This window comes from Trichomycterus rosablanca, chromosome 3 (genome assembly GCF_030014385.1).
Source record: "Trichomycterus rosablanca isolate fTriRos1 chromosome 3, fTriRos1.hap1, whole genome shotgun sequence".
In the NCBI taxonomy this organism is placed as follows: domain Eukaryota; kingdom Metazoa; phylum Chordata; class Actinopteri; order Siluriformes; family Trichomycteridae; genus Trichomycterus; species Trichomycterus rosablanca.
In genome coordinates, this window is record NC_085990.1 from 7,784,580 (window position 1) to 7,804,918 (window position 20,339).

At 38.2% G+C, this 20,339-nt stretch overlaps 2 protein-coding genes across 2 annotated transcripts; one reads left to right on the top strand and one right to left on the bottom strand.

The window, feature by feature from the left end:
• The first annotated feature begins 2,051 nt into the window (after nt 1-2,051).
• Nucleotides 2,052-7,821, top strand: LOC134310063 (tumor necrosis factor receptor superfamily member 11A). The gene is made up of 7 exons (XM_062991579.1): nt 2,052-2,121; nt 3,591-3,737; nt 4,502-4,595; nt 5,064-5,140; nt 5,748-5,900; nt 6,924-7,025; nt 7,364-7,821. The coding sequence occupies exons 1-7, from the start codon at nt 2,052-2,054 to the stop codon at nt 7,522-7,524; spliced, it is 804 nt and encodes a 267-aa protein (XP_062847649.1). The 3' UTR covers nt 7,525-7,821.
• Nucleotides 7,822-8,860: 1,039 nt separating this feature from the next.
• Nucleotides 8,861-15,112, bottom strand: rbp5 (retinol binding protein 1a, cellular). The gene is made up of 4 exons (XM_062992574.1): nt 14,867-15,112; nt 13,053-13,237; nt 12,032-12,133; nt 8,861-9,671 (listed from the first exon to the last, which is right to left on the bottom strand). The coding sequence occupies exons 1-4, from the start codon at nt 14,940-14,942 to the stop codon at nt 9,618-9,620; spliced, it is 417 nt and encodes a 138-aa protein (XP_062848644.1). The 5' UTR covers nt 14,943-15,112; the 3' UTR covers nt 8,861-9,617.
• Nucleotides 15,113-20,339: the final 5,227 nt, after the last annotated feature.

Genomic DNA, 20,339 nt, shown 5'->3' on the forward strand with positions numbered 1-20,339 from the left:
CTGAAAAAATATACAGCCAGCATCTTACATGATTATTCTGGAGCAGAATATTGTTATCATCACTGACTATGGCTGAAGTTTTCTGTGTCCATATAAATAGGAATAGTTTGACCACTTCCATTATACTGAGCAAAACTGATTGGAATCTTTGCACAGGCTTTAAAAAAGGGTGAGAGACACCGTTAAATCAAACTACATTGTACCTACTGTAAAGCATGATGGTGGTAGTGGTTGTGCTCTGGTGCTATTTTGCTACCAGTGGATTGGGTGAATTGTAGAAAATGAATAGAATAATAAAAAAGTTAAACCTTAAAATTCTTGTATGGAAATGTATGTACAGGACAATGAGCCAAAACAGACATGAGAACTGGTTTATAAATAAATTTCTTCTAAAATCCTGATCATTCAACCCTGTCAAAAATACATGGACTATAATGAAAAGTCATCATGACAAATTTGGTTGTCTGTCAAGTGGAGTGGTTAAAGATCCAACCAGGTTTGTGTCAGAGGTTTGTGGACAAACAATCAAATATTAGGCGCTGCATGTATATTTTGGAACCCCCCCCCCCCCCCCCCCCACACACACACACAGACATGAGGTAGAGGGTTATGCTGTAAGAAGCCACATCCTGTTTTGTGCAGAGCGTCTGTAGTGCAGAATTTCATTCAGTTCACGATTTCTTCTCACTTCAAATAAGAAAAAGATCAAATTGATCCTGCAGTGTTCTGTAATCCTCAAATCATTTCTTGTATACCTGCATCAGTAATACAGTGATGCAGTAATACAGCAGTAAAGTTAGTAGTGATGCAGTAATGCAGTAAAGTTAGTAGTGACACAGTAATACAGCAGTAAAGTTAGTAGTGATGCAGTAAAGTTAGTAGTGACGCAGTAATACAGCAGTAAACTTAGTAGTGATGCAGTGATGCAGTAATACAGCGATGCAGTAATGCAGTGATGCAGTAAAGTTAGTAGTGATGCAGTAATACAGCAGTACATTTAGTCGTGATGCAGTGATGTAGTAATGCAGTGATGCAGTAATACAGTTATGCAGTAATACAGTTATGCAGTAATACAGCGATGCAGTAATACAGCAGTAAAGTTAGTAGTGATGCAGTAAAGTTAGCAGTGATGCAGTAAAGTTAGCAGTGATGCAGTAATGCAGTAGTAAAGTTAGTAGTGATGCAGTAATGCAGTGATGCAGTAATACAGTTATGCAGTAATACAGTGATGCAGTAATACAGCAGTAAAGTTAGTAGTGATGCAGTAAAGTTAGCAGTGATGCAGTAGTAAAGTTAGTAGTGATGCAGTGATGTAGTAATGCAGTGATGCAGTAATACAGCAGTAAAGTTAGCAGTGATGCAGTAATGCAGTAGTAAAGTTAGTAGTGATGCAGTGATGTAGTAATACAGTGATGCAGTAATGCAGTGATGCAGTAATACAGTTATGCAGTAATACAGTGATGCAGTAATACAGCAGTAAAGTTAGTAGTGATGCAGTAAAGTTAGCAGTGATGCAGTAATGCAGTAGTAAAGTTAGTAGTGATGCAGTGATGTAGTAATGCAGTAATGCAGTAATACAACAGTAAAGTTAGCAGTGATGCAGTAATGCAGTAGTAAAGTTAGTAGTGATGCAGTGATGTAGCAATGCAGTGATGCAGTAATACAGCAGTAAAGTTAGCAGTGATGCAGTAATGCAGTAGTAAAGTTAGTAGTGATGCAGTGATGTAGTAATGCAGTGATGCAGTAATACAGCAGTAAAGTTAGCAGTGATGCAGTAATGCAGTAGTAAAGTTAGTAGTGATGCAGTGATGTAGTAATGCAGTGATGCAGTAATGCAGCGATGCAGTGGGTATTTCCAGGGTTTAGTGGAATCGAGTTGAGAAGGCGCATGTGTGGGTGAAGAAAGGAAGTACAGAGGAAGTGCGTGTTCGAGTGCTACTGTACCGAGAACCCAGTAATGAAACAGAAAAGACGCCTGAAGAGCTGATCGTAAAGTACAGAAACATTTATGAAATAAATGTAGTTATTTGTATGAAGGTATTCTTTTAGTAATGACTAAGAAAACTTGCAGTCCAGATCATTGTCTACACGGAGAACGCTGCTGTAAACTATGTCCGAAAGGTGAGAAACTATAATAATACATAATAATTCCATAACAAAGAGTTTTATTGTTGTGTTTAATTGTTGTGTTTTTTGTTTATTATTATAGTGTTCAGTGTGTCTACAGTTTAGATTAAATACATACACCTGTCAGAAACATATTTTCTTGCTATTAAAATTATGTCTTTTGATAAAGGGACAGTGGTAGCCTATAGTGGACAGAGCTTTGGGCTATCAACCGGAAGATTGGCGGTTCAAATCCAGGCTCTGCAGCCACTGTTGGGTCCTTGAGCAAGGCCCTTAATCCTCTCTGCTCCAGGGGCGCCGTATGATGGCTGACCCTGTGCTCTGACCCCAGCTTCCAATCAAGCTGGGATATGCGAAGAAAGAATTTCATTGTACTGTACACCTGTATATGTATATATGACAAATAAAGTATATCTATCTATATCTAACTACCAGTAATATCTCTGGATCTTTTACCTTCTCAGAATGGGTAGAGATCAACCAAATTTGTTAGTTTTCTGGAACAGGACTTTGCCTGATTATTAAATTCAGAACCAGTTCTGATGTCTTTTGGGTTGTCCATCTGAAACACTTAATTACACTTGGTAATCTAGTAAAAGTTGACTTATCAGACTGCATTATTTTTTGGTGCTCAGGGGTCCAGGTTTGTGAATGGTGGTGCAGCATAAATTACAGCTTTGTGAAGCTCCAACTTCAACATTTTATTCTGAAAATGGATCTTAAAGGTGTTTATTTGGCCATCCACTATTTGTCTTTACTGGAACTCATGATATTGCCTCATGATGTATGAAATCTGAATATACTTGTACAGTAGTCTTTTAAAATATAATTGTTCAATTTAATGACCCACCATAACCACCATCACCTGAAATAATGAGACCCATGGGTTTTATGAGTCTGCATGTGGAGAGGTGTGACTGGTGCCCTCTAAAATATGTGTTTTTTTGTATGTCTGTGTATTCAGAGTGATGAATGAATGAATAATGGTCTTACCCAGTAATAGTAATTAAAACACCCTCATTACCCTAATTCTATCAAATAAATCTTTCTCTAACAGGACAGTATGTGATTTCAGACTGTAGTGATTCTTCAGAAACTGAGTGTAAGACGTGTTCTCATGGAACCTACATAGAACAGAAGAATTATTTACACCAGTGTTTGGCTTGTAGATCATGTGATATTGGTAAGTCTGAGAATATTCAACAGCAAGCACCTTGTAACTACATTTATCTCCATAAAGCAGTAACATTCACCATTAAACACTAATAAACCCCAACATTTTCCATAGAACACTAGCATTTACCATTAAACTATTAAACCCCAACAAACTATCAAACATTTATTAGAGATAAACACCAGAACACTATCAAAACCATTAGCCACATTAAACACAGTATTCTTCATTAAACATGAATAAATATGCCACCAACACCTTCAAACACTTCTCCCTTACATGTTTTCAGAGCATAAACAGCGAGAGTTAAAGCAGTGTGAAGCCCACAGTGATAGAAGGTGTGGGTGTGATAAGGGATACTACAGTGAGACCAGCCATGCACTACACTGCAAAAAAGTTACAAACTGCCCACCAGGACATGGAGTGTCTGTTCTACGTGAGTTTAATACACACACACCGTTAAATATTTACACAACACACTCTTACTAAGAGTCTAGGAGGAGAAGCTCACAGTGAAAGATGCTGATGTCAGAACAATAGTTGTTAACCTCTAGGATGAATCACAACAACACTACCCAACCTTATCAATGCATTTGAGGCTGAATTGGATGGAATCTCAGCATTTCCAAAAAAGTAAGGGCTGTTACTCCAGCTCAGTCTTAAAGCATCTAAAGCATGATGTGATGTCCAGGTATCCAAATACTATTAGCCATGCTGTGAATAATAAAATAATTAAACTAGAATTTTTAAATGCCAAAAGTTCAAAAACTTGGATAGTTTTGTGGAAAACAGACTTCAGATAAAAGAGATTTAGAAGTAAAAATACATCTTCTAAAAAGTGCATATAGGTCACCACCATCTCCCACCTACCATGCCTGTCTGAGACCTTCCACCTAGTTTCATACCCAGATTCATCCTCAGACTGTGAATCATAATCCGTCTAAAGATGTTTGCGGTAAATCTTAAAGACCAGAGTTTTGTGTATGCTGTAGAATGATGAATAACCTCAGCCAGCTGGTTAAACATCTGTAATTAAAGAAGTCCAGTCACCAAGTGAAGATCTAACAAGTTGTACTGAGTGTAGTAATAAAGCCACATTTTTAAAAGATGGACCTGTTTCTTTTTATGTGGTAGTGATGGTACAGTAAATTTATTTAAACTTATAAGTTTACATTTAATAAGATGGTGGTGTTTTTTTAGCCACTGGCACTTCAGACATCGTATGCACCAAGTGTCCACCTGGAACCTTCAACAACGTGAGTGATTTTACTACGCCCTGCCGTAATCACAACAGGTGAACATCCCATTCATCATACATGCACTATTAAACTCCATCAAGCTCCATTAAACACCATCATACATCAACATTTTTCATCTCATCTGATGCACTGTCAGGGTTTGACATTAAACACTAACATTTATTATTAGACACCAACAGTCACCATAAAACATCAACGTTAAACACCAACATTCAGCATGTAACACCAACATTAAAATTAAACACCAACATTCAGCATGTAACACCAACATTAAAATTAAACACCAACATTCAGCATGTACCTTTAAACACATTTAACAATAGATTTTAACACAAATGCACAAAACATAAACATTTAAATTTACCTTTTAAAATCAACTCATTTGTATCAAACACCAAACAGCACATCACATTGAGATGAAGAGAACTTTATATATTTTGCTTTTTTTTTCTTCATACGGATGATGTGATCTAAATTTATTGATGTTGTTCATTGTGTTGTAGATGTGAGGTGTTGGGTCGGTATTTAGTAGCTCCTGGAACAGCAGAAACAGATGCCGTGTGTGGAAATTTTACAACTCGTAAGTAAAAATGTCTGACAGTCTAATGATCTGTTCTATTCTATTTACATTATATAGTAAAAAAATATGTGGACACCCCTCCTAACTATTAAGGTCAGATATTCTAGCCACACCCATTGAAAACGGGAGTGTAAAATGAATTTTCTGAAATAAATTAAAAACTTTCAGCTGTCAACTTTCAACAACTTGGAGAAGGCCCTTTTTATATTCCAACATGACAGAACATCTGTGCACTAAGAAACTTCAGTAACCTGCGCAGAGCCCTATCCTCAAACCCAACTGACCACTTTTGGGATGAATTGAGACATTAATTGTGAGCTAGTCTTTCTCATTTAACATTGGTGCGTAAACTTACAAATGCTCTTTTAATTGAATGGACATTAAATCTCACAGATTCACTTTAAAATCTTGTAAAAAAAATTTTAAAAAAAAACCTTCTCACAAAAGTGGAAGCCAACAAAGTCCAACATGTCCTCATTATACTAAATGATACCACAATATATAAAACACACTGAAATTTGTTTATTGTGAATTTAGATATTCTTGCTGTCTGTATGTCTAAAAGTATCATTTTACCATTCTGAAATGACCCTGAACACTCTCCCAGCGCCCCCATGTACTGGCACTGATGATTACGGCTCCTGTCCAACTGGCTGCCATTGGATGATTCCCACTAGCTTGTGGGCATGTTTAATCCTGACCATCATCCTCGCTGCTGGGATTTGTTACTGCAGATCTAAGCGCAGAAGAAAAACAGCAGGTACAGCAACCTCTACTTACTGACTTTAATCTACAGGGTGAGTTTCACCAGGGTGAATTAAAAAGATGAAAGTTACAGAAACATTTGAACCAGATTTTAGAGACGCATCATGGGGGTTTTTTATTAGTGGAAAGTGTGAAACTAAACCCCCCATATGCAGAACAATATGCATCGCCAACGCCATTTGTAGGTTCTTACCAATCGCGTCAGACTTTCAATGAAGTGAGTAATGTTACATTTTAATACTACAATTACAGATAATATATATTTTTAAATATACATCTGAACCATAACCTAACACGCACCAAAACACACTGTACACAACACACATTAGTCACAGGAAGTGATAGTAAATGAAAAAAGTCAGTTATTTCCACTACTGAGAGCTTTTTATATTACACACACGCGCACGCACACACACACACACACACACACACACTAACGTGCAACAACGTACAGTAACACACACCAACACAAAGAAACAATAACAGTAGCACACACTAACATTAAAAGTAAAACACTAACACACGAGAACTTTTTTGTTCACAAATAACAAAAAAAGGTCTCAGTGAACTGAACTGTTGACCAGAAGGTTAGTTGTTACTACTTTAATAACTTTTTGCTGTGTAGAATGTAAACTGAGACTTAATGGATAGAGCATTTAGAAAATTTGCCATAACACCTTTTTACAGAAGGGGTCTACAGAGCCCCCGAATTCTACATCAGCAGCTTTAATTGTCACACACTGACAGTATAGTTCGGAAACAGGATGTGGAAACAGATTATCATAACACACACTTACGCCTAATGTAAAATACAGATAATATAATTATAATTCAGCAATAACAAAACCACATCCTTTATCATAAACACCCTCATAAATGTGTTCAGAAACCTGTTTGAAAACCAATTGCACTTTCACCAGGTAAAGATTAGAACATGATGTAATCTGTTTTGCAGTAAAATGCCAAGATGAGAATACATGTGAACAGTGTGTTAATTTGTGTGTGTGTGTGTGTGTAGTTATAACATCTGTAGATGAGGAGATCTTCAATTTGCCGGTTCTTCCTCCAGACATCCTTAAATATCCGAGAAGTCCTGAGCCACACACAACTACACACAAAGGTAATGGGCACACACACACACAGAGAGAGAGACAGATCTGTTTCTTACTGGAATCCAGCAGATTATGTGTGAGAAAGTGTGAGAAAGTAATAAAGGAAGTACCCCAACACACACACACACACACACACACACACACACAAGCCAACCACAAGCCAACGCAATGATGGTGGTGTTGGGCTTGCGTAATAGTCTGCTGAGCCACCAAGTGCCCATGAAGGACGGATGTGGAAAAAAACCTGCTGTTTTGTTTCAGTTGTTTCAAATGTCCAAACATTTAAGGACCTTTAATTGTTTAGTGGTTCAGTGATAGGTCTTCTAACCTTTGGTTGGTTTTTCAGATGAATTTTGTTCAGATGGAGACGGACATCTGCAGTGTGATGGTGTTGAATCGCTGATGATTTTGCAGAACTTCAGCCACTTCTCAGGTCCAGAGACATTCCTCACCAGCCCCTCCATAATTAAATCAGAACCAGAGGAGGATGAGTGGCCTGGAGCCTAATATACAATGCTTCACCTTTTTATCTTCATCAGGTTCACCTGCTTCTGCTGCGTGGTGGTTGTTTGATGTTGAAGTGAATCAGAGTTTTATAATTTTTCGTCTGCCACATTGGGATTTATTAAATTCTTTCAGATGTCACAAAGCAAAACATTTGTTCTATTAGCCACGGACACCCAGTAACTAAAATATTAGCATATAATATTTATATAAATTTTATTTGTGAATCTTAAAACATGCAATTTTTTTCTAAGATTTCATTCATCGTTTGAATTGTGTAAATATTCAAAGTGTTCAGAATTGCAGAGTTTATTATTAGATTTTATTTTTGTATATGAAAGCTCTGATACTGGTGTAAAAGCTGTTTTATTTTAATTGTTAATAGACTCCATGCATGTTTTTACTTTATGCCTTTTTTATTAAAATAAAAAAAGAAATACATTTGAGGGTTTTATTAGACTTTTTAGAATTAAATGTTAATGTTAAAGCCTAAAGCTGCTTCCTGCTATAAACTGTTGCTTGCTTTTTCAGGTTTGGTGTTTTATCTTTGGACTTTCAGCTGGTAATAAACAAAAAGGTCCCGGGTTCAATCCACAGGTGGGGTGGTCCGGGTCCTTTCTGTGTAGAGTTTGCATGTTCTCCCAATGTCTGTGTGGGTTTCCTCCCAAAGTCCAAAGACATGCAAGTGAGGTGAATTGGAGAAACTAAATTGTTCATGACTGTGTTCGATATAACCTTGTGAACTGATTAATCTTGTGTAATGAGTAACTACCGTTCCTGTCATGAATGTAACCAAAGTGTAAAACATGACGTTAAAATCCTAATAAACAAACAAGCTGCATACTAAACATTATGTTCTAAAAATGAACCAGCTAAACACACATGGCCAAATATATGTGGACACCTGATCAAGAGTTGGTTTGACATCCCACTCTAAAACTATGGTCTTTAATTTAGATTTTCTCTTTTGTTTACAGATGCAATTGTGCCCATTGAATAAAATAAATTGTGGGGCTAGGCTTTGATGTTGGACAAAAAGCTTGTACAGTAATTAACATCACAATCTATCCCAAAGGTGTTCAATATAGTTAAGATTAGGGTTTTGTGTAGACGACTGGAGATTCTTCAAACCAAACCAAACCAGTCTTTTTACATGTCGCTTTCTACAAAAGGACAGTCATGCTAAAACAGGAATGGGCTTTCCCCAAACTGTTGCTTTTCACTTGTTATTGGGTGTAGTTGAATATCTAACTAAGAGGGGTGTCTACATATTTTTGGCCATTCTGTGATTTTATCCAAAAATCATAGACAGAACTGAACAAAAAAGCAAAAAAAAAAGTCCAGATAAAAAGTCTTTTATAACAGGGCATGAAATGTCACAACTATAGAAATGTAGTGCATCAGAATCTACATACAAACAGCAAACACACAATCAGCAAAAGTTTGTGCACCCCTGTAAAAATTCCATCTTGACATGAGAGTAAATGAACACGTCCTGTACAACGAACACAGTTTACTGAATTTGACATTTAAAGGTTCCTTAACTTTAGCAATGAATTTTGTCTCCAATCTGTCAAATTTAACAAATAAGAGTAATTCTGCATTAAAATCTGCATAAGGTTGTTCACTATACAGCCTGCACTTGAGCGCCACTCAGAGGTCAAACACTGAAACTACAGTTTTATTGGGTATTGATGAGGTTAAACCGTGATCGAATAAATGAATTAATTTTTCTTTTTGACAGAATGTGAAGAAAGAATCTGTAGTTCTTTAAATGATAAGCATTTGTAGGAATCTTCTGAAAGATGCTTACAGTTTAAACATTATTTTCCTTTAAAATGATACAACAAACGTTTCCACCAAATACAACCAGTGTTCCATGCTAACTGCTAATCATCATCTAATGCTTAAAGGCTGCACATTCTTCTGGGTTACAATCATTATTAAACTAATTAAAATATCGTTTAGTTCTGAAGTTAAACTCTGGCCTGGACAAATGATTTAAATGAGAATTATCTGATTAAAATGCTAATAGTAGAAACAAGTTCTTTCTGATGATTGGAATGTTGAATTAATCACTTTGGGGAAGCAGCTTCTCATTCTGCTCTCTTAAAAACCTGCTTTGCCACAACGTTGTTCACACGAAGCTCCTACAGACAGAAAAACATAAATGATTTATACATATATACACTGATCAACCATAACATTAAAACCACCTCCTTTTTTCTACACTCACTGTCCATTTTATCAGCTCCACTTACCGTACAGAAGCACTTCTACAAAAGTTCTACAATTACTGACTGTAGTCCATCTGTTTCTCTGCATGCTTTGTCAGCCCTCTTTCACCCTGTTCTTCAATGGTCAGGACTCTCCCAGGACCACTACAGAGCAGGTATTATTTAGGTGGTGGATCATTCTCAGCACTGCAGTGACACTGACATGGTGGTGGTGTGTTAGCAGTGATAGCTCAGTGGTTAAGGTACTGGACTAGTAAACAGAAGGTTGCCGGTTCAAGCCCCACCACCACCAAGTTGCCACTGTTGGACCCCTGAGCAAGGCCCTTAACCCTCAATTGCTTAAAAAATCATGTTCAGTCATAATTGTAAGTCACTTTGGATAAAAGCGTCTGCTAAATGCTGGTATGAGTGAATCAGTGACCTCACTGTCACTGCTGGACTGAGAATGGTCCACCAACCAAAAATACATCCAGCCAACAGCGCCCTGTGGGCAGCGTCCTGTGACCACTGATGAAGGTCTAGAAGATGACCGACTCAAACAGCAGCAATAGATGAGCGATTGTCTCTTTACATCTACAAGGTAAACCAACTAGGTAGGAGTGTCTAATGGAGTGGACAGTGAGTGGACACGGTATTTAAAAACTTTAGCAGTGCTGCTGTGTCTGATCCACTCATACCAGCACAACACACACTAACACACCACCACCATGTCAGTGTCACTGCAGTGCTGAGAATGATCCACCACCTAAATAATACCTGCTCTGTGGGGGTCCTGACCATTGAAGAACAGGGTGAAAAAGGGCTAACAAATCATGCAGAGAAACAGATGGACTTAAATATATCATAGAAATATCCTCCTATTGTACTTTTTTTTTTTTTTTATTAGTGGCGTAGGGTCCACCACGTCCCTGACCAACATAGAGGGCAGTTGTGGCCTAGTGGTTAAGGTACTGGATTAGTAATTAAAAGGTCACTGGCTCAAGCCCCACCACTGCCATGTTGCCACTGTTGGGCCCTTGAGCAAGGCTCTTAACCCTCAGGTGCTTAGACAGTATACTGTCACAGTATTGTAAGTCGCTTTGGATAAAAGCATCTGTTAAAATGACGAGAATGTAAATAAATACACTATATTGCCAAAAGTATTAGCTCGAGCCCAACTCCTGACAAACAACCCCACACCATAATCCCCCTCCACCAAACTTTACACTTGGCACAATGCAGTCAGACAAGTCCCATTCTCCTGGCAACCGCCAAACCCAGACTCGTCCATCGGATTGCCAGATGGAGAAGCGTGATTCATCACTCCAGAGAACACGTCTTTACTGCTCTAGAGTCCAGTGGTAGCATGTTTTACACCACTGCATCCGATGCTTTGCATTGCGCTTAGTGATGTAAGGCTTGGATGCAGCTGCTCGGCCATGGAAACCCATTCTATGAAGCTCTCTACGCACTGTTCTTGAGATAATCTGGAGGCCACATGAAGTTTGGAGATCTGTAGTGATTGACTCTGCAGAAAGTTGGCAACCTCTGCGCACAATGCACCTCAGCATCCGCCGACCCCGCTCTGTCATTTTACGTGGCCTAATACTTCGAGTTGCTGTCGTTCTCAATCGCTTCCACTTTGTTATAATACCACTGACAGTTGACTGTGGAATATTAAGTAGCGAGAAAATTTCACGACTGGACTTGTTGCACAGGTGGCATCCTATCACGGTACCACGCTGGAATTCACTGAGCTCCTGAGAGCGACCCATTCTTTTACAAATGTTTGTAGAAGCAGTCTGCATGCCTAGGTGCTTGGTTTTATACACCTGTTGCCATTAAAGTGATTCGAACACCTGAATTCAATTATTTGGATGGATGAGTGAATACTTTTGGCAATATAGTGTATGTAAGCTTGTGAAAATGAAGTTTTTAACGTTTCTGTATTTCCACCTTCAGCCACCAGGAGGCAGAAATGCCATTTTGCACACATTAACAAAAACTGCAATGTCACGGTATTAACTGAACTACTGGAATCACTGGAATCACCACTAATCACTAATATTTTACTTTAACTTCTAAAAAAAAGTGTTCATCACCAAGCAGTACACCTCATGTCCTGATTATATGAAATATTCTGGTTACGCCTGTTTGAAAATAGTGTTTTTTCTTTCATCTCTAGCCATCGGTAAGTAGAAACACAATTTCCCCATAAATACAGTAAAAACCTCAAATTCACTGTAATTACTAAACAGAGCTCTTCTAATTATTGTTATTATTATTGTATGTACCAGGTGGAGCAGGTTGCCTTCGAGCCAGTGTGTCCATCCTCGTCCCTCTTTCTCTCCTCGTTGCACACACACCAATTTATCACCATCCCAATCTACTGTAGTCTACACACACACACACACAAACAAACAATTAAATAACACGTTTGTATAATTACAGATGTTTCAGTACCACCACACCAACTGCCTTATTCTATTTACATTATAATAAGTCAAACTGTGGTAGACCCTGTAAAAATGTCTGAACCACTTCGGCTGGCCCCTGAAATAATTAAACTTCTACACTGGGGTTCTTCTCTTCACCTCAGATTAACAAGGAATCCACTCTTTCCCAGAAGAGAACTGTTATCTTTGTTTTATGGGCTTTACACTCAGCTGCAAAAGTGCATGCCAAGGGTCAGATTCAAAAGAAGCCAAGAGGACTGCAAATAGCATAAGATGTTACTTCTCCAGTCTTGACTGCATTTTAATATTTCGAATGGTGCTTAACTGATCTGACTGGCTGCGTTACAAAACAACAGTGAATAATATTAAGTGCTACTTAGCTGAGCATTACAAAGTCTCTCTGGAGGTCCGATTGGCTGCGACCCAACTACTGTACATGTCAGGATCTTATTAGAAGGTTCCTTCTTATGAAAAAAATAAACATACATGGCCAAAGGAATGTGGATACCCCTCCTTGTTATTCAGTTTAGGTGTTTCAGTCCTGCAGTCACTACAAAGAATCTTTGAAGTCTGACGGGATGTATTTCAGATCCAGTTTTGATATTGGAGACTTCCTTACTAAAAACTAACAAACACCTTTAAATACTCAGCTGTGTTCCAGGTCGATTTCAATGATTTTATCATAATAAACAATGTAATTCAACTCTGAATGTCTGGCCAGCTGTGTTTCAAATCATGCATTGCTTTAGAGAAGACTAGCTAAAATGGGGCATATCTGTTTTTGGATCATTCTCCCCATTTTGTTTCATTCATAATGATTAATAAAAAACATTGCTTCACTAACTTGTACCGTACTCACCTGGCACTTTCTGCCATCAACAGGACCTAGGTCCTCGGTGAACTCCTGTCCCAGCATGAAGTCCATGTCGAAATTTTTAAACGTGGTGAGGGTTTTGATTTTCATGTTTCCTGAATTCACGTCATGCTCGATTTGCTTAGTGGGTTTCAGCATGCACACCACCTTCCTCAACGCAATGTTAATGTCTAATACACAATAATACACAATTATACACCAACATACAACTGCAACAATTATTAGATGCTGATGAATGCCAAAGGTGGGAATACATGTAAACAAACAAGCTGCTCACGCTGCTAAATGGATGTGTTCACATAAGGATAAGATAACAAAACACATTGTGATGTTCTTATACACTGCCAAACAGATTTGGGGGTTTTGGCAAATAAATGTGGTTTAGATTGATTTTTTTTAGATCAGATTTCTAGATTAGACTGTAATTAGACAGAACTGAAGTCATGAACTTAAAGCCAAAGAAAATTTTCTTATTGGAACTTTGTAAAATAGTAAAATAAAATAGTAACACAATATTTATTATTAATTTATTTATTTTATTAGGATTTTAACATCATGATTTACACACTTTGGTTACATTCATGACTAGGGATGTAATGATTCACCACAATTCAGTTAATAACCGATTCAAACATTCCATAATTCAAATTGATTTGACATGAAAAATGTATCGATATTCACTTTAAACAGCAGAGGGCGCTGGCGCTATACACCTCGCCTGGTTGCAGTCACTCGCGCTGTACGCCTGGTTGCCAAATTCGGGGGTTTTCAGCCAAATTGGGCTTAATTCAGAATTGTTTTGCACAGTTTGTACCTACCTCAGAAATAAAAGTGCATTTATTATTTACATAAATAAAAGATAAGCACAAATACAGTATTTTATTTTCTTGTTTTAAGAGAAATAATAAAAGGAAACATAATTTGTCTTCAATTTCAGTTTTAAAAAAATCGGGGGAACATCGTATTGTGAACCCAGTATCGTGAATCGCATCGCATCGTGGGTAGAGTGTATCGTTACATCTGTATTCATGACAGAAACGGTAATTACTCAAGATTCATCAGTTCACAAGTTTAATGTCAAACACAGTTATGGACAACTTTGTATCACCAGTTCACCTCACTTGCACGTCTTTGGACTGTGTGAGGAAACCGGAGCTCCCGGAGGAAACCCACGTAGACACGAGGAGAACATGCAAACTCCCCACAGAAAGAACCCAGACTGCCCCACCTGGGGATTGAAGCCAGGACCTTCTTGTTGTGAGGCGACAGTGCTACCCACCGAGCCACCCAGTAACATAATAAAAAAATAATACTAGTGCATTTTACCAGTTTCCTTCTTTTTACTTTTTGGGCCCTGCTGAGTCTGGTTCCTCTCAAGGTTTCTTCCTGTGATTTTAAGGGAGTTTTTCCTCTCCACAGTCGCCCTCGGCTTGCTCAACAGGGGTTTTTGTATCTGTTGGTCCTGGATTTTGTAAAGTTGCTTTGAGACAATGTCTATTGTAAAAGCGCTATATAAATAAATTTGACTTGACTTATTTTTTTTAATTCAATTATGTTAAGGATGTTAGATTTTATAGCCAAACTATTCCACCTACCAGTTTTTAAATTAATTTTAATATTATATTAAAATTTGAGCGGTACACGAAGTAAACCTATCCTCCCATTTCTAACATTTTTGCAAACCCAGAGTTTAATCACACTAGAATAAATACACAGACAGAAACACGCATGCGTGTTAATTAAAGACAATGAGCAGTAATTAGGAAAGTTAGGGATGGGGTGTGGATGACGTCACTCACCCAGTGCAGCCAGATAGGACTCGAAGTTTTCGTGAGAGACCCAGTGATAAACTCCAGTATAATTCGGTTTGGACATGATTATTAATAATTTATTCTGATCTGGTTTCCCTCGCTGTGGTCTCGGTGGTTCTGATCAGATCTGTAAAGCTTCTTCCTCAGTAAAATCGGATCAGTTTCTCTGCTCACACACTCAGATCGGATCACAATGAGCGGGGCGGCGCACGCGCGCTCCCGACACACATTCAATACCCCCGCCGGGCGCGTGCACGAGACCAACCAGAAGTTTAAAAGTCCGACTTACTCCAGCTCCAGCGGGGGGGTGGGACTTCAGCAGGACCAGAGCGGTAGAGAGAACAGAGTGGCGACACTCCCATAGGGAACCGTTGGAAAGGGGGCGGGACATATTTTCTGCCCAGCTTCCGGGTTGTGGAGCTCTGTATAGTTCCAAACAACCCATAGAGCCCCATTCATTTCCACTACTTATCAAACATTTTTAGCTGTATGTTGCTTTGTTTTAAAAAAATTATGAATTTAATGTCATTAATATACTTAATACTGTTATTGTTTAGCATTTGCTCAGCACTAAATGTTACATGTTTATCTTAATTAATAGGTATAACCCAATTTAGCTTAGTCAGTTAAGCTTAATTAATGACACACGAGTCTTTTCACCTAAAATGAGTTGATTAATCAAGATTCTTGTTACAGAAATGATCATAAAACATTAGAACCACAATAAATCATTATACTTTTACTTTCATACTTAAGTACATTTGAAGGTAAATTTAGTTTAGTACTTTAGTGGAGGTAAAGAGTATTTTTACTTTTACTACTACTTTTACTGGAGTAATATGTTACCTTGGATATCTCTACTTTAACTCAACTACATGGTTTGTCTACCTTGTCCACCACTTACATTAGACAAAATGAACTAGTGCATATTCATAATGAATTCATTAATGTATTACATGTAGGAATCAATTATTAATCACTCATGAAATAAGAGATGAATGAATGCTTTTTCATGTACCTGCACTATAATGTTTTTGGTACGGTAATGTGTTTATCAATCTGTTCATTCAGTGCAGGTAAACCTTATGAATCCAGCACATGACTTAGTGTTTAGCAAAAATGATTATTATTATGAATCCTCAGGAAAGTGAAGGGAGATTAGTTTATGCAAAAATCAAAACATAAAAAACTTTAATGTCTATACTGTATATTGTCTCTACTACTTAAGGATATCGCATTATGTAATGTATGCTAATATAATGTACTGTGTGTTAACAAGAACGACCTATTAACAAGTCATTATAAACATCAATCTTCCACTTTATATACCAAATTGACATTAAAGCAGATGCAGTAAATGTAAACGCAGTTGAAAATACCCAGAAATTGTACAAATGTTTATTATTTGCCGTTTAATATTTCATTTACTGCTGCCTGTCCCATTTGAGAACATGACAGCGCCGGGTTTGTTTGGAACTATTGAGGGTTACATGAACCACGTGACCGCGTAGCGGCGAGATCAAGGAGTGTCGCAACTCTCTCTATCTACGGCTCTGAGCAGGACTGACCAATCAGAGCAGCCGATACATTTCATTAGACCAGTAGAATTGCAATTTTGTTGCAAAATGCTGTTCTTAGTAAGAAATATAAGCGGGTCCTTATTAAACATTTTACACAATCATGTATAGAGGTGGTAGTTTCAATATTAGCAGCTGTTTATTTTATTTTAAATATCTAAACATGTTTTACACACTCTGGTTACAAAGTTATGCCTAGTTCACACTACACGATTTTTGCCCTGATTTTCGCTCGGCGATTGATTTTCCGGGTCGGGAGCAACTCAGCGTTCACTCGGCGATCAAAACTCGGCTCTCAGTCGCTATGTGTGAACTATCCAACAACTCGACCCGACCAGCTCGCCGACCGGATCGAGTTTTCTAGCACGTCAGATATCTGATCTCAGATGGGCGACTGGGAATGAGTGACATGTCGAACAGCCAATGAGAACACAGGATGCGGTGTGAGGAGAAATGCAGGAGAGGATATAGTTTATATCAGGATACACCGGCACACACACGTAGTATTTCTGATTTGATCGTCCTCTACAAAACATAACACCCACGCTGCATTACAAAATTATTAATTAACATCCACTTTACTGCAGAACAAGCCATATACTGTTTGTGTTGCCAAATCCACTCAGATTCATTTATTTTTCCTCTTTGATTTTACGCTGCACATCAAGTCAAGTCAACTTTATTTATTTATAGAGCACTTTAAAAAAAGTGCCACAAACAGCTTTGATCACTCGCTACTTGTTGACGTGCATTTTTGGACGTGGTGTCATTAAAACCCTCGTCACTTCTCACGTGTGTTTTTGTTTAAAAGAAGAAAAAAAGGAGACCAGAGAAGCTCGCCTGCGATTCCAGTTGGTGATGGATCGTGTAGTGTGAAACCCCCTATCGCCGATCAGTCGTGTAGTGTGAAATATACACCGACTGAAAGACTCCCGGGTGCAAGAGATCCAGTCGTGTAGTGTGAACTGTACAGCGACCTGACGACTTGGAAAGTCGTGTAGTGTGAACTTGGCATTACGTTATTGACGTGATGTCACCAAACAGTGATCATCACGTGTCAATAGCAATTGGTAAATTTGTAAAAACAAAAATAATAAATAAATAAAAAAGAATGAGAAAGAAAAAAAAATCAACATTTTCATTTGATTTGATTATTGCAGAACACTATGATATAATGTTTCTATAATGTTTCCTACACCCACGTTCTACACCTGGGGTGGGCAATAAAATTTTCCAAGGAGCAACATAAGAAACTGTTACTGTTGTGGAGGGCCGGACCAACAGGGTGAACTTCATTTCTTTTTATTGCCTACATTTTACAGTTCTGATAAGCTGTTACTGCAAAGAGTAGATGTTACAATCAGAAAATAAAAAGCATAAAAACATCAACATTATTTCACTACTTAATCAACTTTCTTGAAAACAAATGTAAAACAAAATGTGCATTAACTTTACACAAAGTTCTGCTGCTATTTGGACATCACAGAGCTGATCTTAACTGCTCCAGTCCTGGATGTGTAAAACTTTATAAAAAGGCCGTGTTGGTTTGCAGTTTAGTTAGATGTGACGCTCTGCATCGTTCAAGTTCTTGTATTTCTGTGTTTAGTACCGTAACCAAGATATAAACCCTAGATTTAAATTGTGAACCTTAAGCTTTACACCTGACTTTTCAAGTTCATGTCTGTCGTCAAAACTCTGTCGTCTCTGTCAGTCGCTCAGTTCTGTTCGCTGACACATTATGGTGAAGCTGATACACTCATCTCACACACAGGTTTTTTTTTGCCACTGTCGCCCTCAGCTTGCTTAACAGGGATCTTTGTATCTGTTGGTCCTGGATTCTGTAAAGTTGCTTTGAGACAATGTCTATTGTAAAAAGCGCTATATAAATAAAGTTGACTTGACTTGACACACGTAAATCCAAACTTGCAGAAATGTAATAAAAAAAATAGCGCTCCCGTCAAAATAAAAACAATCCTGTTATATGGCATGTGTGATGTACAATTATTTATGTCTGACGTTTAAGTGCCACTGACCTGTGCTTCACAGGTAGGAGGATAAATCAGATATGAACCTGATGAAACACCTAATCTAAGGCAGTAATCTCAGTATTTACATTTAGTTCCTCTATCCTGACTGAATCACATTTGCAAGATAAAATTCAAAACAAAACCAGTCAAACCAGTATACCCACACACTGATTATGTGATGTTATTATATGTGCTGATGATTCCACATTGTCATTTTTAATATCTTAATTAAAATCAGAATGTTTGAACAGCTGCAGTGTTTGACAATCATTCTAATGAAATTATTAAATACACAGCACAATTCAGTGTGTGGCGTGTGTTACAGCTGGTAGTGTTTAGTGTGTGTAATTGTGCATGATTTTCTGTGTTTTGAAGCATTAAATCATCACTGTTTTAATCTGCCCAGATTGTTCCTGTTCGGAAAGTAAGAGGGAAGCAGCTCTATCAACCCAATCCAATTACATCTGATCAAACTATAGATTTTTTGTTCAGTTTGATTGTTCAGTTTGCTTCCTCATGATGTATAGCGTTCACCACTTATACCACTATTAATATTATTATTTCACAAAAGTGTCATTTTGAAGCGACATTTTGTAAAATACAAAAAAACAAGATTCTGTGATTCTGAGGACACAACAATTAGGGTCCTCAGTTTCATTAATAGGAAAGGTGATGAAACACAGGGGTAAAAACACATCACACATTGTTTAGAATTTAATGCATGTTGCAGGCATCCAATTCTAAACAAAGTACAATAAAACTGATCAGTACAAAGATTGAAAATCTTTTCTACTTTTGTCAAGTTAAAAAAAGGTTCAAGAGTGTTAACAAATCACAGCTTCTTGTTTCGTTGCATCTAAAAAAGTAAAGTGACCAAGTGAGATTAATTAGTGTGATTGCCTAAAGGCAAGCACACTATTGTTATCCGAAAGTCATATTATTATTATTATTCCGCCCGTTTTTGTCCGTGTTTCTTCGTCCGCAGTTTTCAAGATATCGACCCCGTTCCAGCGCCAAATCGTCCGGCCCATACGGAAATAGATCGCTTGTATACAGGTTTTCGATCCGCCACGCACGTTTTTCCGAAAATTTTTTCCCATAGACTTCCATTCGTTTTTGAAAAATTTTGAGATATCGACGCCGTTCCAACTCTAAATCGTTCGGTCCATTATTGACGTCACTTCTTGAAGAAAGCTTTAGGATCCGCCCGCCACGCCCGTTTTTTACTGGTTTTGGCCAATCTTTCTGGCTTTTTTTTCTACAATTTTCGAGATATCGATACCGTTCCAACTCTAAATCGTCCGGCCCGTAAATTACAACAATGCTTGTTTACAGCTTTTGGATCCACCCTCCCGTTCGCCCGCCACGCCCGTTTTTTTTGTCTTATTCACTTCAATTTATTTTTTGGAAATTTCGAGATATCAACGCCGTTCCAACTGTAAATCATCCGGCCAGTTAATGACACCCCAACTTGGATACAGCATGGGCATACGCAGCCCCTCCCGCCTGCCACGCCCGTTTTTTAATATTTCGAGATATCAACACCATTCCAACTCTAAATTGTTTAGCCCACTGATGACACCCCGACTTGGATACAGCATAGTGATACGCAGCCCCGCCCACCTGCCACGCCCATTTTTTTCTATTTCGAGATATCAACACCGTTCCAACTCTAAATCGTTCGGCCCACTGATGACACCGGGACATGGATGTAATTTTTGGATGGGCACACCCGGCCGCCCGCCACGCCCATTTTTGACATTTCCAGATATCGACGCCATTCCGACTCTGAACCGTCCGGCCCGCCAATGCCCCACCTGGCTTAGAAACGGCGTCGGGATACGCGCGCATGCCCGC